This window comes from Drosophila gunungcola, chromosome 3R (genome assembly GCF_025200985.1).
Source record: "Drosophila gunungcola strain Sukarami chromosome 3R, Dgunungcola_SK_2, whole genome shotgun sequence".
Classification (NCBI taxonomy): Eukaryota; Metazoa; Arthropoda; class Insecta; order Diptera; family Drosophilidae; genus Drosophila; species Drosophila gunungcola.
The window spans coordinates 2,775,611-2,796,682 of NC_069139.1; the positions used below are offsets into that span (position 1 = coordinate 2,775,611).

At 35.2% G+C, this 21,072-nt stretch overlaps 2 protein-coding genes across 16 annotated transcripts in view; one reads left to right on the plus strand and one right to left on the minus strand.

Annotated features, from left to right (window-relative positions):
• LOC128258697 (uncharacterized) overlaps positions 1 to 19,794 on the plus strand; it is a 102,278-nt gene extending 82,484 nt beyond the window's left edge. For all 7 annotated transcript variants that reach the window (XM_052990496.1, XM_052990521.1, XM_052990530.1 and 4 more), the window contains 3 exons: positions 5,557 to 6,097; positions 10,283 to 10,989; positions 11,413 to 19,794. In XM_052990496.1, coding sequence (XP_052846456.1) covers positions 5,557 to 6,097; positions 10,283 to 10,989; positions 11,413 to 11,893 — 1,729 coding nt within the window. In that variant the 3' untranslated portion in view covers positions 11,894 to 19,794. The remainder of the gene's footprint in view (positions 1 to 5,556; positions 6,098 to 10,282; positions 10,990 to 11,412) is intronic.
• On the minus strand, positions 1,406 to 20,627 carry LOC128259101 (uncharacterized). 9 transcript variants are annotated; one of them, XM_052991280.1, is made up of 7 exons: positions 20,377 to 20,627; positions 20,270 to 20,309; positions 20,133 to 20,203; positions 3,664 to 3,828; positions 3,531 to 3,609; positions 2,820 to 3,307; positions 2,348 to 2,485 (listed from the first exon to the last, which is right to left on the minus strand). In XM_052991280.1, exons 1-6 carry the CDS (start codon positions 20,437 to 20,439, stop codon positions 3,189 to 3,191), a joined length of 537 nt encoding a protein of 178 aa, XP_052847240.1. In that variant the 5' UTR covers positions 20,440 to 20,627; the 3' UTR covers positions 2,348 to 2,485; positions 2,820 to 3,188. The 9 variants fall into 9 exon arrangements, with proteins under 9 accessions (XP_052847255.1, XP_052847264.1, XP_052847299.1 ...); XM_052991288.1 differs by having other exon boundaries at positions 2,350 to 2,485; positions 2,888 to 3,307; XM_052991295.1 differs by lacking the exons at positions 2,820 to 3,307; positions 3,531 to 3,609; positions 3,664 to 3,828 and adding exons at positions 1,406 to 1,768; positions 2,177 to 2,252 and having other exon boundaries at positions 2,321 to 2,485; positions 20,377 to 20,622.
• Positions 20,628 to 21,072: the final 445 nt, after the last annotated feature.

Consider the following 21,072-nt stretch of genomic DNA (forward strand, 5'->3'; position numbering starts at 1 on the left):
GTGACAAAGCACCTTCCCTGCTGTTTATTTGACGCAATTACATATCGCGAATTACATATCGCGATGACGACTGCTGATGTCATCGCCATCATCATATTTTTGGGTATTTCCCTCACAACTTTCAGTAAATCCTTGTTGGTATTTGTAATACCTTCTCCTTCTTCCCTTAAAAGGCTTCTTTAACATTCCATTTTTCTGGGTCAGTAGCCGTAAAATTGACAGACGCCTTTCACACGGCAAAAAATCCTGCAGAGGACGACGTCACTTCGTAAAGTTCAACAACCGATGGCGGAAAACCCGCACAACCACACAAGTGCAAAGGAAAACCCCACCCCAAAGTACCCACCCTCAAGCTCCTACCATCAAAACTTGCTATTCAACATCTTCATTGAATTATTTGGCAATCTATTTAATAAATTTCATATCCTTTGGCATTAAAATCAATAACGCACATAACGCAGCCACAATTTTTTTTTTGCTCACACATACATGCGTTCCATTTAGCACATCAAAAAAAACATGGTCCCAATTTAAGACTAAAAATTGTCCCAAGCAGCAACCGATTCATTTCTTTATTTTTTAGGGATTTTTCTATTCGTCCGAATTTTGCTACTTTTTGGGTTTGGCAAAAGGCGCAGGCGCCCTGGAAAATGAGTTTGTATTTGAAAAGGAAGGAAGGACTGGCAGGGGATGTCCATACAAAAGGTACAGCAATTTGCTGAGGGCATTATCAAAACATATTCATATTTAAGCGAGTTATTTATTTTGTTTTACTTAGTTACAGCCGGCTGTCGTTGGGCTCCCATCTATATGTCTAATGCCAGAGGGTATATTTTAGTGTCCCTACAATTTGTTACATTCAACAACTTTTTTCTCCTTATTTATTATTATTTATTATTAATTTTGTTTTCGCTTTTTTGGATTCAAATATTTATGTCAATACAAATAAATTTGGTTTTGATTAGGAAAATACATTATTTTATGCAACTAATAAATATTAATCAATTTAAATAATGCAATTAAAATAATTACATTCTGTTAGTTAACAGAATTCTGCTAAATTTCTCTAGCACCTAACATTAAATTTGCTACTTGCCAAAAGAGGGCGCCAGCAATAGGTGTCGCTGCATGTAAAAATGGTGTAAATACAATTGCCATCAATAAAGTTTAAACTATTTTAGAACCCGTTATTTTTTGAGTAGTAAATTTAAATTCCGAATTTTAATATAATTTTTTATATACATAGTTGATGTATAAACTTATAAAAGCATAACACGACTTTCTTGTTGTCAATTTAAGCAGCTGCACTCTTCAGACTCAGTCGAGATATTGAACATTTTTCTGTAAAATAATGAAAATAAATTAAATTCGATTTCGGATATGGCATCATATATTGTTTGAGTACTCGTTCATTAGAATAGGAAATCCTTCCATTGGATTCGAAAACTTAGGGTAAGACTGCAAGATGGTAACCTTATGTTGAGGTTTATGGTGTCTATGATTATTTGACCACCTTCCATCCAGGCGAATTTTACTTTTTTTTTTTGTCATCTTTCTCAACTGTTGGAGACACGTCGTAATCAAACATAAAAATTAGTCCTTTAGTGAAATAACAGATCTTGGTCCTATAATTTTGTCTACAGTATGCTTCGTCTTATTTATTTTTAAAGCAATGTTGCCAAGCCCAAAGCTACACCGGTAACAAGTGCATGGCCTATAACTCCTTTAATACTCGGACCTTCACCTTTTTTGTCACCGCCTTCCGAATCTGGAATGCATGGAAAATTGTAATATTCATTATTTGTGGATTTCCATTATGATTATGAAAATTGTCATCGCCTCCCGAACAAAAATTAGGATCGGTGACAAAAAACGTAAAGAGGGACCGGTACAATAAAGGACCAATAAAAAAGAACACGAAAGAACAACAATGAATTTAAAAACGAATAAGGAAAGTTTATGGAAAGCGCTGAAAATTCATAAATGTTAAGAAATGAAATTTAAATTTAACAGCAAAATGTTAAATATATTTCCTTGCTCACAGCTTTTATCAGTTTCCTGACTTATTTTCAATTTTTAAATTAGTCAAATATGTTATTATTTATATTTTAGTTGTTCTACATCCCCCTTTTCTTAATATATCTCAATTAAATTTAAATTTTGAATTATAACTTACATGAAGGACCATTGACATCTCCTTGCTTGGCCAAAATCAGCCCACGAGGCATTTCATAATAATCGCGGCCACCCCACTGTAGAAAATAAAAAATATATAAACATAAAACCGATAAAGGAAAATTGAATCGATATAAGTATTCACCTTACGACTCTTCGGCCTGTACCATGGACCTTGGCGCGTCTCACAGTACTCGAAATGCGCTGAATCCTTGGTAAACCAGACATCGTCTTTGACAAAGGCCAGTCGAATCATGGCACCAACCTTAATAATGCCGCCTACTATCGTTATAAATAAAATAGGAAGAACCTGTGGGAAAAATTCGCATAAATAAGGACTAGCACCCAAATCTGTAGAAAGAACTTCGAAGATGAATATAATATGATAAGATCAGTTGGTATTTGTACTTTAAAAAACAATGGACTCTTTACGCAGTATTAATATTCATAAAGTTTAATTGAGACTTTTATTCTTTATTTTTTAAAGACTCTGTTAGACAGTTAGAACAGAACACAAACAGCCTTAATAATGAAGTACTACTATATTTTTTTAGTATTATTTTATTCAAGTTATACATATATTTTAATATTTTTTTTAATTTGGTTTTCCGTTGCGCTGAAATTAATTTTGTTGTTTTGCTTACTTTGCTTTTCCTGTGGATCTTTACGTTGTAACTGAATTGTAAAATGATATATTATAAAAACTGGATACCTAGAGCGATCCTGTATATTTCGCTTTTGTGGTTTCCTACGTGAACTCGTACTGCGGTGGGCCTTCATTTCCTTCCGGTCAGCAATGTTGAATGTTGCTTTGGTTTTTAAAACGCTGCAATTGCTATTCATATGGACTGGAGGCCACGGACCAAGCTTAGTCGGTCCGAACCCTCGCGAATCCATACCAAGCCACCGCGAGTGTCTGGCCTCCAAAGCATTCAAACATCAACTTATTTGTTGTATCCGGATCCTATTCAATTTTGGGAGGCAAACTTGATCATATTTAGAGTAAGCCTCGTTCAAATATTCGCTGCTGAAGCCAAACCGAGTGCGGCTGCAGTCAAGGCAGCATGTCCTGCCACTTGCATACCGGTATATTTTGTATTTTTCTCATCTTTTTTGTCACCGCCCTCCGCAACTGAAAATATTCTCTTCTGTATTAGTTGGAAGAGTTAAAACATATTTTTTTGAATAAAAATGTGGATTAGTGGCTGTCAATGTTGCAAGGATGCGGTTAAGATCTCTATTCCTTACAATTTAAAAGTTCATTTTTCTTATACCTCTAAAAAAGTCTTAAACTAGACTCTTTCCCATAAAAATTTGAAAAGTAGTATTTAAACTTAATTGTAAAATGATCTTACATGAAGGTCCTGCCGTGCCGGCCTGCTTAGCAAGAATTAAACCTTGTGGAACCTCGCACCTTTGATTGATTCTCCAAAACTGTGGGAAGATAATATGTTAAACGGCTTGATTGGCATTGTAGTCTATAATCACCTTAAGGTATCGCGCTGGGTAATACAAGCTGTTGCGGGTCTCGAGATTATCGCAGGCTGCCGAGTTTGCAGTATAGGAAACATCGTGCCTGGTCAGAGCTATTTTTATCCAGAATATCACTTCAACGGCGAATGCGACGGCCGAAATCGCTATTATGGGGACAGCCTATGGAATTGAACACAAAAGATAGTCTTGCCTAGGATTTAAACGATTTAAATATCCTTGCAGACAACTATATTAAGCCGTAATCGCAAAAACCGAATGCGACCAATTCGAAATTTGTCCCCTGCGTATCCGCTTACTTTCAATAGATATGTACATATTTTCAAGCCCTAACCGATATATGTTTTGTTAAATTTCTTGTTTTATAAAATATTTAAAATTTAATATTTTCATAACACAAAATGATTTAAAAATATGTATGTAATTGCTTTTCGCATTTTTGCGGTTAGGGCTTGATATAGTAGTCTGGAGAAAATATATATTTCTAACAGGCAAAAGAAACTCAATTTAAACACTGACAAATAATCCTATTATTGAGTTAATAGAATCACCTTTCTATCGTAAATCATTACGTTTCATTGTATCATCACTTCTCAAGTGGAGTTTCCTCCTTCCTTCGTTCTTAACATCAGTTTGCACTCTCATATTTGTTGCCACCTGTTCTTCTCACTCTCCCACGCACTCTCTTTTCGGGAATTTGTATAGACGTACGCAAAGAAAATTATAAAGGGGTTTGATTAAAAGAGCAATCGCGGGTATAATCGAACTAATGAACATTAATTAATATTAAATTTACTTAATTAGGTAAATTAAAGTAAACTTACATATGTAGTTTAAATTCTTATTAAACTTCTCTGGAACTTTGCTTAGATAACTAAAATCAAACAAAATGATTTTTAATGAAAAATTTGGGGCCGAAGGCTGGTTTTTAATAGCTAGAATAGCTTTTTGTTGCTTGGCCACTATTGACTGTTTTGTTGCGTTTGATTTTATTGTAACTCTTTCTTTTAAAGTATACATTTGGCACAACCAAGTCGCGAAGTGGAATACCTTTTTTAACTCTGGGTTTTCCCTTATTATATCGGTTACCACTAGTCGATAGTTTTGCAGAGTTACCGCCAGCTGTTATCGGCTGGCTGCTCGGCAACCCTCTCCCCGTGACAGCTCTCTTTTGAATTCCCTTGCGCACGCTGCTTCCGAATCCTGACGTCGTCAGCGAAAACGAAATGCCAACAACACTTCCAATTCAATTTTCAAACTGCGCAGTCGCAACCGAGAGAGCGAACTGAAGTACAAAACAGGATAAAATTCAGTGTCGTGTTGTTAGAACATTTCCGTAATCGTTTTGGGCATTTATTTATGGCTTTGGCCCTCAGCATTAATTCGCGAGCTTGTTGAACAACTGAAAAAAAACACTATTCATTGCCATTGGCAACAGCACAAAGTAAAGCCGAAAAGAGGAAGCGTAGTCAAAGCAAGTGGCAAAAAAAAAACAACAAAGCCAAAAGGCAGTCTGAAAAAACCAAGGAAGAAACAAAGTCTATACTTTTTTTTGGGAAACCTTACAACTGGTGAAATACAGGATTTTCTAGGAAAAAAACTTAGAAGAGAAAATCAAGTGCGAAATACATGATTTTCTAGGAAATAAAAATTTATAAAAGCTAGAAATCAAGTGGCAAAAAAAACCCAAAGGAAAACATAAATTTTTTCAGTTGAAAACCCCATTTGGTTTGAGCCAACTGTTCTTAAAACGGCCTTCAAAATTCAGATAAAGCAGGAAATGCACGCGCTTCAGGAGGGCGCCACCATGCTGCACCACCAGCCACCGCCGCCACCCACTTCTGGCGAGGATCACTTGCTCACCGCTGATAGTTTCTTCTATGCCCGCAGCAATCCAATGGAGAATGCGGCCGCAGCAGCCGCCGCCGCAGCAGCGGGACTCATCGATCCGCATCACAATCGGGATTTGCACCAGGCTTTGGTGGCCTCGATAGCCAACAATGGTGGAGTGGCCACAATTGGCGGTGGATTGACCACAGCGGCGGCGGTCTTGAAAAGTGCCGCCCAGCAGTCCCAGCAGGCGGTACAACAAAGCCAAAATTCAGTGGTGGTATCTTCTGGGCAGGATCAGCCCTCCAATCAGGAGCAGGCCCAACAGGCAGCCCTTGCTCTGCTCAAGGAGAACGTAAATGCCAACGCCGGGGCGGGCCAAAATAATGGTCAACCATCGGCCATGGGGGGTAGCAACAAAAGTGGCTCCTCCGGCAGATCCACACCCAGTTTGAGCGGAGGCAGTGGCTCCGATCCTGCACCAGGAAAGCTCTTCGTTGGCGGCCTCAGCTGGCAAACATCATCCGATAAACTCAAGGAATACTTTAACATGTTCGGCACTGTGACCGATGTGCTCATCATGAAGGATCCAGTCACCCAGGTAAGCTGAAATATCCTCTATTTCCATTATTATATCTACTCCGTTTGTGATCTATGTACCTCCATAATCCCCCTGCGTTTCTCGGGTTTACAGCTACTACCATTGATCTATCGGTCCCTCCTCTTTGTGATTTACCTTTTGCACAGCTGCAAAACTGCAGGTTTTGTCGCCCTCTTTGCATCCTCTTTATTTTTTCCTTCCAGCGGAGGTTTAGAATTACAGTTCTTTCGGCATTACGTGCCAAAAACAAAAGAAACAGCGTACGAAAATGGAGGAGGAAGAGAGGACCACCGAACCCAAATTTAAATAAATCAGGTTTAGGTTTTATATGTAGATCAGCTTGTCTCGGGGTTGATCCACTCGAAATGGTTTATTGAGACAGGAACTTAAGAACCAATTTCCTTGTCATAATTTGTATGCAGGGTGTATCGATTTTCTTATATAAATGCTGGCCACCATTTCCCGAGAATTTTAATTCACTTCAAAAAAAAAAACAAGGAATTTGTTTAATTTATCAGAGTTCTATTTTTTGGTATTATTTTTTAAACACTTTCTTTGGCTCAAACTAAAACGCGTTTTCTTTTACTAAAGATTCATATAATACTATGTATTTATATTTGATTAAATGCAAACATGCATTTATATTATTACTTTTTAGAGTAATACCTCGTTTCCTAGAAATATCAAAAAACAGCTGACAAATTCTTTGGGCATGAACGATATCTTGCAGTAGGTGGTTTCCCCCGAAAAACAAAATTTATTGCAAAGGAAATTGGCTTTTTAAAATATTTAATACTTTGACAACGTATTTTATTTTGTTTAGGGCAGAAAGATTTTTATTTATTTGATTAAATGCATAGAAATGCATTCCCTAATTTTGAATACTTTGTTTCTAAGAAACATCAAAGGCATGCTGACAAATGATGTGTACATCATGTGTACCTATATCTTGCCATAGGTTATTTCCCCCGAAAAACAAGAGTTATTGCAACGGAAATTGACTTTTTGAAATGCTAAATGCTTTGGGCAATTTGTCCGCTTGATAAGCGGACATTTCCCACACATCCAACATGCATTAGTTGGAACATACACATGTATTTCGATTCGATTATGTATATACAAAGTGAGGCTCCCCAACGAAAAAGAGCGCGCGCGCTGCTTTCGGGCCATAAAACATCAGCAGCAGCTGCCGCATTGTTCCGAGTCCTGTTCCTGCGGCGCAGCTGTTCCTGCGTCCTCCGCAACTAGGGTTCGATGTAGATGGATTCGGCACAGGACAAATTCTATACGCAGTAGTATATGTACACACCTGGGGTTGTTTCCGAGCCAATTGCGCAATTACGGAATGAGTCGGACTGAACTGCCACGACTGCATGATAGGGCAGTTTTATTATTTGCCGCGATCGACTAACGGGGTTGTCCTGTCCCCTCAACATATACACACACAAAACACCTTTTGTTCCTTTTTCCCCCCTTAACCCAAAAAAAGAGTATACAAAAAACAAGAAACAAACAAAAGAATGAAGAAAAACAACAGAAGCGAAAAGAAAACTGGTTTACCAACTGTCTTCAGACCTTTGGATCGCTTTTAAAGACGATCCTTGCGATAAGCTGGGGGAGCACTGTAGTCCATAAGAACCTAAGATCAGTCAATTATATAGCTAGACATATGATGTAGTAAACTAAATGTACGAACTACTAAACATAACATAATTTTAATAAACATAAAACCACAACCAAAAGTGAGGAATCTCGAGTCAAGGACAAGGCCGGAAGCCAATAAAGGAACCAGTGCGAATACCTGGCCCAGGTAACCACGACGCCAGCAACCACAAAGGATGACGAGCCAGCAGCGAAGGCTTAGGTACTTTTTGAACAAAAAACAATTTGAAAAAAAGCAATCGCCAAGTACTTTAACTACTGTATAAAAAGAGAACGTTTAGCGTACTTGAATTACTCGAAAAAAAAAAAAAAACTGGCGCATCGTAACTCTCGTATTTCGTATAACTCTGAGCAATAATAACTGCATAATTGTACTCGTATCTCTAATTGAATGTACTCGTTCTTGTACTCCTAATCGTACTCGTACTCCGCATTGTGTACTTGGTTTATCTTAGCGTTTCTCACCCAACAAAACAAACAAAAAAAAAACAGTTTTAAACAAAAATAAAATTCCACGCATTGATTTTAAGTAAGCCTCAAAGCAAATCAAACTAACGAGTATATCTTTCATATTTTACACCACTTTGAAACCTAGCTCTCAATTCAAACTATAGTTAAGAGGCGTGCTTTACCCCAAATAATACTTTCCCACTTTAGCGTAAGATGGAACTAAGAATCGTCCTGACAACTGTTGAACTGTTGATTGTGTAACATAATAAGAACCTTAGTTTAGCATAATTTACCCTATACATACAAATTTATAACCATATTACAAGACCCCGTAAACGCTAGACCATTTTATAAATAACCATTATGCGACATTCTGTTTGTGTGTGTTTAGTTAATGCTTTTTAATTTTCTTTGGCATATCGAATCATTTAAATTAACCAAACCAATAAATACCTCATATGTATTTTAAGTTGTGTAGTTCGAATATTTATCGAGCAAATATTTTTTAAGTTGTGTTGCGTTGTTGATTTTTTTTATCTTGGGACCCATATTAATTTGAAGAAATTCATTATGCTTAGTAAATAGAACCCCAAATTCGGCATAATTTCGTGAATCTAAACTCATAGGATAAACCCTAGGTCCTGTGTTTGTAAGTAGATAGATGTGTTTCCCACCAGTCCCCGAAAATAAATGAAGCTCGTCCTTTAAAAAATTATTTTACCTGAGGGTTAATTAATACACTAGAAATTATATATTTTACTCCTTAGGTAGGTAGTTTCATAGTTTCTCTCTATTTCTCTCTGGAATTATGTATAATAAATTGTATTGAGCCCTTTGACTCTAATTTGCCCTAGGCTTAAGAAAAAGTGTATTCCCCATTATTGTAAAGTACGTAAATGGTACAAGAAATAATACTTAGACTAAGCAAAAAGTATCACACATTCGAGACTCATTCTTTGTAAAAATATTAAGTAATTATTAAGCAAAACTAACCGGAGACAATCAACTGTATGGCAAAACGGGGTTAACTTCACTTGAAAAGAAAAAACAAAGTGCTTCAGATCATTTTTAGAACACATATCTAGAACATACCCACATTTTCTTATTTACCTGTCTACAAAACTGTGCGTTTTAGAACTATTCGACAAATTGATAGTAATTTATATTAAAATTCACGAAATTACGTAATTCGACTATAATGACAATTAGTTGACCATGTAGATTTAATTTTTAAATTTTGAATCATTGTCTTATAGCTCTAAAAAGCACTATCCGTTCTTTTTTATATATATTAAAGCCTTAATATCACGTACACCATATGTAATTGCCACATGCATACATTTGTATCCTTGTGTTGAGTTCGCATTCAGAGCAGACTGATCGAAAGTTTTTGGTACCCTCCAGTTTTCGTGTATATATCTATGCCTCCAGTTCCTGCATATATTTGGGGTCTAGAGGGGTGCCGCATCAGTATGGAGGAAAACACGTTGAATGCATATATTTCGTAATGTTTCTATGATATATGTATGTTTCAGTTTAGCAAATGACCATATAACAATCGATCTACTTGCGTATAAATATTGGTATTCTGTTAACAAAGCAAAAGTATACTTAGAAGAATTTTAGTTTTTAGTTGAAACATATTTTGTGTTCTTTGGATTTAAATTAAAACTTGTTTGTGTTTACTCCGCAATATAAAAAAAGGAAAACAATGCATATTTGATGAGCAAAAAGCGTAAGAAGGCCACGCCCAATTCAGTCGATAAATGCCATCTACATACATGCATATAAACTGTATCCGTATCTGTGTTTACATATATCAATATATATATATATAATTTTTTTTATACTTGTGGAAGATTAAGTTCCGATCGACTTGATTGATTCTTACTTTGTTGGACTTTTGCTAACGTTCCGTAGGACATTTTACTATTATTAATCCTAGTTATATAACTACAAAATTTGCAACTTAGACTTAGCCGCCTCTCTAACCGTAATTTAAAGTTGATCTCTTTTCCCAACTAATGTATTCGTGCTTATTTGTTTTTCTTTCCCATAACTGAAAACCTACAGCGCAGTCGCGGCTTTGGTTTCATCACATTCCAAGAACCCTGCACCGTGGAGAAGGTCCTCAAGGTGCCCATCCACACACTCGATGGCAAGAAGATCGATCCCAAGCACGCCACGCCAAAGAACCGACCTCGCCAGGCCAACAAGACCAAGAAGATCTTCGTGGGCGGCGTCTCGCAGGACACCTCCGCCGAGGAGGTCAAGGCCTACTTCAGCCAATTCGGGCCCGTGGAGGAGACGGTGATGCTGATGGACCAGCAGACGAAGCGCCATCGTGGCTTCGGGTTCGTCACCTTCGAGAACGAGGATGTCGTTGATCGCGTCTGCGAGATCCACTTCCACACCATCAAAAACAAGAAGGTGGAGTGCAAGAAGGCCCAGCCCAAGGAGGCAGTCACTCCGGCTGCCCAGCTCCTCCAGAAGCGCATTATGCTGGGCACCCTGGGCGTACAGTTGCCCACAGCTCCGGGCCAGCTGATTGGAGCCCGTGGCGCCGGCGTGGCCACCATGAACCCGCTGGCCATGCTGCAGAATCCCACACAGCTGTTGCAATCCCCGGCAGCCGCCGCCGCCGCAGCTCAGCAGGCCGCCCTCATATCACAGAACCCGTTTCAAGTACAAAACGCCGCCGCGGCCGCCTCGATGGCCAATCAGGCGGGCTTCGGCAAGCTGCTGACCACATATCCGCAAACAGCGCTGCATAGCGTGAGGTGAGTAGATAATATAGTTGTAGCTCGAAGAGCCTTGATCAACTCGCTCCTCACCATCAACAGCTCGAGCAATAAAACAAGAATTTTCTATTAAAAAAGTTCAGCTCCCTAGCTTTTTAAAAGGATCATTAAAATCAAAAGCTCTTGAAGTCATAGACTCGACTTAACAAATTTTGATCAATGAAATCAATTTTCGCTGTTATTGGCAATTAGAGAATTTTTTAAGTATTTTAGTATGGTTTGTTTGATTTGAAATATTTGACATGAGCATTTTAAACTGTTTTGGTTGGAGTAATTTGAGTTTGTTTTGTTGTTGTGAGCTACTCGAGCTGAGCTGTTCCTGATTTCACGACCTGTGATTCCAAGGTCACTGACAAATAGAACAACTCGTGCAACTAATCCCTGGTTATCCCCCTCATATAGGTATGCACCCTACTCGATCCCTGCCACCGCCGCCACTGCCAATGCCGCCTTGATGCAGGCCCATCAGGCGCAGAGCGTGGCCGCCGCTGCCCATCATCACCAGCAGCAGCAACAGCAGCAGCATCACCACCAGCAGCAACAGACCCACAACGCCCATGTGGCCGCCGCCCAGCAGCAGCAGCAGAATCACCACAACGCCGTCTCGAATTCCGCTTCGCAGGCGCACTCGGCGGCAGCGGCTGCCGCTTTGGCGGCCAATGCGGCGAATGGAGCAGCTGGAGCCGGAGCCCACAGCTTGGCCGCTGCCGCCCAGCAGGCGGGACTGATGGCCGGCAATCCGCTGAATGCCGCAGCTGCCGCCGCCGCCGCTGCTGCCAATCCGGCGGCAGCCTACTCCAACTATGCACTGGCAAATGTGGACATGTCCAGCTTCCAGGGCGTCGACTGGAGCACCATGTACGGCATGGGCATGTATGTCTAAGACGCGCGGGTTATGTTTGGTAATTTTTGAATGAAACACACTCACCAACCATACACACCACCCTTAGTTGTAGCACCATACAAAATCCACATGGCCCCCACATCCATAATTATTCATAGAACAACCACACAGAAACAGAAAAAAAACACTCTCATTCGAAGTTGGTATTCCTTTGAGTTTGGCTTAGTTAGTTGTCCGATACACGGAAGGCAAATTAAGTATTATATTTAAGGAGCCCTCGGGCGAGTTCAATAAATACTAACTAACATATAAATATATATATATATAACAAATCATAAGCAATATAAGCAACAAACAAACAAAACAAAAAAAGGAAGCAAAGCAAAGCGAAATCAAGAAAAAACTAAATTCAAAACCAAAAAGCAAAAATTACGGAGCGATATAGAAGCAAAAGAAGAAAAACACATTAAAAAACCACCGATTGTGATTGCGTTTAAATGTAGCCGTTAATATATAATTTTTAGTGCATAAAATAAAACCATTAAACCTAAAACTAAATTAAAATAAACATAAACATAAATAAAAAACAACAAGTAAATATGGAAACATATTTATAAAAAGCAAGAGCAAGAAATGAATCTTATAAGTTAACCAATTTAGGCGCTCACTAATTGAAATCGAAGAATTTTTTAATTTTTTTTGGAGCCCTAAAATCTCAACTGAAATAAAAGAGAAACTCCTGCAAGGGCAGTATTAATTAACTGAATGAAACTGCAAAAGAAAACAATTTGCTCAAGACAAAGAGAGTATTTGATAAATGTTTAAACCAAGCTAACGCAACTAAAGCGAAGAATCCCTAAACGAAACTATTATTTTAGAAGTTTAGTTGAGTTCGAATTTAATTCACCCAGCATAGTTTACAACAACCTAATTTAACCAAACACCAACGGACATCACCAACTCAACTCTCTTACACAAATCTCCCTACCATACTCCTTTCTTCTATCTTTCTAACTCTGTTCTTTGTACTTAATAATACTATATAATAATACAAAAACCACAACGAACAAACCAAATTTTTGTTGTGTTCTGTGTGTACGACTCTTATTTGATTTAGTTTTAGCACTAGATTAGTCTCCACTCAATCTCAACCATTTGTAGCAAGTAAATTAATAACATTTGTTGAACATTTTGGCATATGCATATTATCATTGTTATTATTACTATAATTTTGACAGCCAAGACTATCGGTTTCTTTTTAAGTTCTTAAGAAATTCAAATGAAAAAATTCCTTAGGGCACTACTAATCCTTAGATTATCCATCCTCTTTCCAATTCGTATTTCATTTGCATAACCATAAAAAAAACTCATGAACCAGGTAACATTACTTTACTGTAGCTTATTGTTTAAAATGGCACAATCTTAGTTTTTAATATTATTTTGTAGCATTTGCATTTGATTTTGCATTCGAAAAATACTTCACCCATTGAAACCAAGAAACAAATTTGAAATAAGAAGAAACCGGGTAAAAATACTTCCTGGATAGTTATGTATTTGTCTCATTTGATTCGCTTGCATGTTTGAAGTTTAATTTTAATTACTAGTTATCATTTGGAAAGTAATTTTTTGCGTATGTAAATATTTAGTTTATATACATTACACACATACACACATTATATGGAAAACAATGAAACATTTGAAGTAATTTTTGTGTTTAATAAAAACCAACGAACAAAACAACAAACAACTTTTGCTATGAGTTGAGCAAACATTTGTGTTTTCTTATGATTTGATTTGATTAATTTGAATGTAAATATTTGATGACATACTGTATTATTTGATTTGATTTGATTTACCTCGTAAAACACACTCTTGTATCTGTTGTTGTGCTGTGCTGTCTTTCTCTCTATTTTTCACCCATGTGTAGACTTTATTACATTTTGATGCATTTGCCAGTACCAAAAAGTTAACGATTGTGCGATTATGGAGAATTGTTTTTAATTCCTGTAGATTTTCGCCTCGAGGGGTGAGTATGATGTATTATCGATTTCGTATACCAAAGATCTTGCATATTAACCAAATTTATTTTCACATTTGCTGGGCTGAATTCGAGTCTCGAAAACCATCTCCATATACATGCAGAAATTAATTAATTTATTTATTTATTGTTTATGCTTAAGACTCTAACACATTCCACACATGCTATGGTGCCATTTACTTATCAATATTAATATTTATAATTTTTTAAACTCCTTTGTCAGATCTCGATCTCAAAACAATTGCTTTTAGCTTAAGATTGATTTTTCCCTGCCAGTCCAAGAAAAAAAATACGATAAATTCCTTTTGATTCCGTACACACTTATTTTGTTCTATTGACATAGTTTATAAAGCAAACCAAATAAAAAAATGTATATTTAAATACTGCATTTTTCATTATTATATATTAGCCGATAACGCAAGAAGTCAAAAAATGCTCTCATAATTGCCTATGTTTATGTAATACTTCGAAAACATATTATAATTTATGTTTAATTTTCCGTATGCCTTAAAAATTATTCAAAGCCAAAAAAAAGTCGGCGAATTACTTAGTTATTTGTTCTTGTAACAGTTGCAAAAGTCTTAATTCGTTATAAAACCATATACCTTTTATATCTAATGAAATGTTTTGTTTTCCATTCTCGTACCAAAGATATATACCCAAAGTAGAAGCTTGCTAATTTTGATATATAGTAACCAGATCGAACATATTTATATAGCGCCCTCTCTATAAATATATACATATACATATATATATTTTTTAATTGGCAATATTAATAGTTGAATTGATCAATAGGCTGGTTGATATGTAATTAGGTATCCTTTTTTAAATCGGAAGATGTAAACTTTAAAAAGTTTCTCAACTTGTTATAAAAGATTATTGACAACGAAAAAATCTATTACTTATCAGCCAGCCCCCAAAACATCTTATTTTCGTGTCGTATAGAGTCGTCGTCAGGAGTTTTTTTATTCTGTGCAAAACTACATAGTTCATGTTAAATCATTATTTACCGGGCAAAATACTATATAAAGAACTTGCTGTAATATAATTCCAACAAAACACACTGCGAATTGGAGTTTTTATTTCGTTTTACTCGTAGGATTACCAACTTATTGACATACAACATATTTAGATAAACATAGTTATTTATTCCTATATAATAGATACATATATACACACATTTATGAAACCAAACGCATGACGAAACATGTACAGTAGTCAATTGAGTAACATCCTTTATATGTACGACGGCAATCTCCCAGATAGTACAGAAAGAACCCCATATCATCTTTCACAGTTCTTTCCCCAGCCGAGATCCCAGAAGTCCCCCATTAATTAGCAAGGCATTAGCATTAACTATTTACTATATACCTACATCATACACACATACATCATATGACAATAAGATCAACTGTGTTTCAGCATTCAAGTGTCAGTATTCGTAAACCAAATTACCTATCAAACTGAGCAAGTACTTAAACTATATAATCTGATCAACAAGAAAATCAATCTGATTTGGAATTCGGGTTGGGATTGGTATTGGAAAGCGGTTTTAGAAATTTGAATAGTTGGTTTAGATAGAGCCTTGAAATATATGTTCTCCCGAGCAACTCAAGTGGCGAAAACTTTATAGATATTTACATGCATATATACAGATAGATACAGATACATATATATATACATACATACGATGATATTTAGCAAGACCGTGATATATTCAATTAGTAAAACCAAAACAAAAAATTATATATTATATGTATATATCAATTATATATTGAGGCGTCTCTCAAAATGTGTCAAATTTCATACTAAGAGTAGAATTTTTGGTATACCCAGTAAAAAACCAGGGAAGAAAAGAAAGGAAAACATTTCATCAACTGTTGTTGTGAAGGCTAAAAAACCACGCATATCACTTTGATGGTGTCAAAGCCAATAGTTTTCGAAATTTACCCAAGAAAACTAAATCAAACGATAAACTGAACTTGTGTAAAAAGAGGTTTGCTGAAGAATACTCTTCTGGAAATCTTCATAAGTATTCACCAAAAAATGTGAAAATAGCGCAGACATCAAGTTTTCATTTTGGATATGGTTTAGGATGATTTCAGTGACTAATGAGGACCAAATTTTTAGCAAAATTCACAAATCAGGTTACTAGATCCTAAAGCAAATAAAAGTGAAACCCCAACTAAACTAGTTTAATTAGAACCTTTTTTATTTGATGACCTGGCATTTTTTGGCTTCTTGCTTATTTTTTGGCGTTGTTATAATTTACTTTCGAACCAAGCGCTATGAAACACACAGCAACCAACACACTCTTAACAAGCTAGTCAATTGATGTGCATAGGCACAAACTAATTATTTGAAAAACAAATGCAGAAAGTGGTAAGTAACAATAAATGTATAAGATAAAATGAAAACCAAAAAATCGAACGTACACAATAAAATTTAAAAGCAATTATTTCCCTCGACTAAACCTGGGTAATATAAAAAACCAAAACACAAAACATATAAATCACATTAAAAATGCTCCAAGAAACCTTTAATTTATCGTATTGAGAATTAGGTTATAAGCTTAAAATTAAGACCAAGTGTTAAATAATTTTGAAGCAATGCGTACAAAGTATTCAAGAGATACTTTGACGAACAAGCTATATATTTATCGATTGCTAAAATTATATTTAAATGCATAATGTATTACTAAGAAAGAATGAAGGGAAAGGCTACTTTTGCTCATTTCAAATGCTTAACAAAATGCTAAAATCAAAGACAAAACAAGTCGTATTCAAATATAATTTAAGTGTTAAGCAGGAAAAATTCAAATATACTACAAAAAAATTTATAAAAACAAAACAAATAAGATATATATATTTAAAACAAGGAACATGTTTTCTTATATAGCAAGGAAGGATAATTACTTTTACTGGCTCGTAACATATCAATTATACTGAGCTATGTTTTGAAAGGGAAAGCAAATTAAATCGAACGAATTCAACACCAAGTTCAATTGATACAACAGAGGATTTTTATTAAAGCTAAATAAGAGAAAAATCATGAATAAATACCGAGGTGAGTAAAATTTTAGCAGAAAGCCCTTGCTAAGACTTTCCTAAACGAAAAACAAAACTTAGACTCGTCTTCCAGCAACTAATTGACATGAAAAAAGTTCTTACACCAACAGTGACAACGGGAGTAATAAAATTTAGGGAAAATAAAATTCAGTTATATTTTGTCGAAAACCCCCGATGATTTCGAAACAAACAAATTCCATGGGGCATACCGAGCTCAGCTTTTGGCTATACTTGTTACACGTAATCGTAATCAATCAGTACAATTTTTGCAACGAGGAATTTTAAACGAAAACAACCTTTTTAAAGAGTAAACGGTACAGAGCCAGGTTTTGGATTTGGATTTCAGGTTCTCCCGCTAATATTATGATTGTGGTAAAATAACAAAAATCGCTTTGACCTGTTACTAACAAAAACGTAAGCACAGACGTACTAACTGTTGTAAATTTGTTTCTCCAAAGATTGGAATGAGGGTCAAGCAAAGATAAAAACAAACTATATACTCGATAAGCAAGTGCATTATATTGAACGATTTGGTAAACAATTTGAAGGCTAGCCATAAGTTTTCAATAAAAAACGATATAACTTTTAGGCCATAAGCAAACCAGTAAGAAAACCCCTTTGAATTGAGTTTGGCTTGGGCTGAGAATCGTATCCATAGATCAAAAAGTATCCAGTTCTACTATAATAGCCAACCTTATATACATTTATTTACGAAACGGTTATTATTTTATTAGCTTGTAAAACGAGAAACAGATATATTATATACAACACCCTGTATCTTGTAACTGTAACTTGTAATTGCTGTCGCTCTATTTCTCGCTCTATACTTGTAGCGATGTTTAGACACTCAGTATATATATACTGAACTACAATATATAATTCTTTCGATATATACAAAGGACATGTAAAACGGTATTTACTCTTTTTAGCCCAAAAACCCAAAATTCCAAACCATGAAAAATTAAAGAAATTGCTGACAAAAATAAAATGTGAACCCTTTATGTAATTTTCCTATTGAAAAACTTCGTGGCATAAACCCTTTTTGAATTTAATTGAATTGAAATGAATAAACGAAATGTGAAAGAAAATTTTACAAATAGAACCTTTGTATTTGATTTCAAATAAATGGAATACGAGTAAAGAATAACATCTGGAAAAGTATGTTTGTAATTTGAAAGTAGCTTGCACGAAATAATTTTTTCCTGTATAATGCACAAAAAACTGAAGTGTCTGTATAACATATTGTATTATTAATGTTTAGAGTAAGATTAGCTGTAACCAAAAATATATTTATACTCGTACTTAGTTCATAGTTGAATTAGAAACCACCGTCATATTAGACTTTGTAAAATGTACTCGTATAACGTACTCGCCGTTTTGAACTTGGTACCACGTAACCGTAATCGTAAAAGTAATGGTAAATTGACTCATTTAGTTTTTATAAAAAACTCACTTTATTATCAGTAGCCTCTGAACTATAATTTTTTATTGATTATTTTATACCCGGTGCTCAGTGTATATTTTTGGATAAAAATATATATAAATGTTATTAAATTTGTTAAAAAGTTTTACAAAATAACTTTCGATTCTACCTGAGACATTTTTTAAATTAGAAATTTTTATTCCATTTAAAAACTGCTTAACTGAAATTTTCCAATGAAACATTTGAGTGCCGGCAGTAATTTGTCGGTCTTGCCGACTATTGATTTTGTTTTTGTAACGATTTGACATACAAAGATTCCAACATTCTTTTATTTGGTTCTAGTGTATGATACTCATGCTTTTAGTGCAGTAATTGCAGCATTATCCATTATCCATTATTCTGATTTGTACATAAATTAATGAGTGGTATCCAATTCTTCTTTGCAACATATATTTTTATTGCTTTATCTTAAGCTTAAACACACAGAAGGCAATGCATGGTTTATGATATACAAAAAAATATCTTAACTGAGATCAATGATCAGCAAGCAAAAAGCAAAGAAAGCTAAGCTGTATTTTAGTAAATACATATGCGACAATACCCTTTTTGTGTGAACTTAAAGTTTATCAGAGATTATCCTCTAAGCAAAAGGTAAATAATATGATTCAACAATTAACAGTCAGATATGATAGGTAATTTAGACGGACAACTTATAAGCAATATATATACATACATATATAACTTTGATACCGATGTGTTAATGTTGAGGAAAACTCAAGTAATAGATACTTATAAATATATATTTGTATTTTAAAGATGTGCTACCGGATGCACGATCTTGAGCATTAAAATGACGACCCAAGAAGCTAACATTAGACCCTAAGCGCTGAGTTGAAATATGAACCAATTTATTGATACTCTGAAACACACTGTGTTGTTGTGTTGGTCGTTATAAGATAAAAAAAACATATATACGGAATATACGGTTAAAGTCTCAAGCAAAATTAAATGTTTTACGTTGCAAGTGTTTGTGCAATACCAAATTATATACCAAAATCAGCGACAAAAAATTGTCAGATTTCGAGAAGTTTTCGAAATGCTGTTTCCAAAGTTGGTTGCTCTTAGCTTCTTATGCAGTATAAATATGATATTATTGAAACTTATATATTATACAAAGTATTTATAGATAACTATAGATTTGATTAGAGCGTAGTACATACATGCACACTCATTCACACAGAAAGACAGACATCAGTTGGTATTGTGTAATCTTGAATTTGCGTAAAAATTTGCTGTTTGACCCACACAAAACTCAAACCAAACTCATCTTAAATGTTGCAGCGTATTAATATAATTAATTATATATATAATATAAACATATATACCACAATAAATGTTTCACATAAAATAATTTGCTCTTAATTTCTCTGCATTTTACCACACCCTACCACACAGACATTATGATTTTGTATTAATGAATCTTGCGCGTAGTTAGTCTGGTAAAATTGTCCTTTCGTTCGTTTTCTCTTATTTGTAACAAATACACAAATATTAATTCATTTTAAATTTGGCACTTATTAACTAATAACGGAATCTTCTATAAACCTAGATAGCATATTGACACCTCTTGCCACAACTTTTAAATAGTTTAGATATATAACAAACATTAAACTCTTCAGTTATTGGTTATATGTGGTAAGTATTGGCTAGTGGCTTTCAGGTATCATTTCAGGTACTTTAAACACTTACCCCCCAATGGTGCATTATGGCTTTTTTCGAGAACACACAAGGATCATCATCTATAAACGGTACGAGATTTTCTGCAAAGGAAACGGATTTTCAGATCGCCGCAACCCTAATTGGATGCTCTTAGTTTCGCTACTTACTCCTAAGCAGTAAAGTTCGCTTTGGCGCTGGTGGTCGCAACTACAAATTGGGTTAGGATGTATTGATATGAACTTGATAAGGGTCTCCTTTCTTAAATATGGCTTACCTTTGGCACGAGTAGTAAAGAAGCACGTTTGCGGAAGGCAAGAGTAGTAAGGCGAAGCGCCATTGTACAAAGTCGGTAAACCTAATATATTAACTTAGGAATTTAGTTTAAAAATTTTTTAACAGCTTTGCCGAATTGGGATCTGAGTTCCAATACACATGAAATTTTGTTGAAGACTAATATTATTCACTTGGATATTGTTGACGTAGTTTTCTTTCGTGTTGCCTAAAGTTTTTTTTTTATTTACACTTTCGGCTATATATATATAAAAGTGACAGCATATGAATCTAATTTTTTTTTTTTAATCTTTGGTTAATTTACTTAGAAATAGTAAAACTTGTGTTTTTGTATACCATTTTTATTGGTCTTGAACATTGATTATTTTGTTTTTATTTCGCGGACAAAATGTCTATAGTATACTTACCATAATAATAATACACACAATGTGTATTAACAAATCCATGATCTTTGTGGTAAATTTACTATAAAAAGTTAACCAAAAATAAATTCAATTTTCTCCAATTCTCAAATCCCCACCCCAAGTTAAAGTTGAAGCGGCTTCTTGTCTCTCCAGGATTTACCAGCAGTCGGCTACTCGCGTTCTACATCACCAACGATGAGTTCTATAAGTAGTTTACTCATACTCATGAATTGGAATGTAAAATAAATACATTTCTTAAAATTACCTTTAGAATT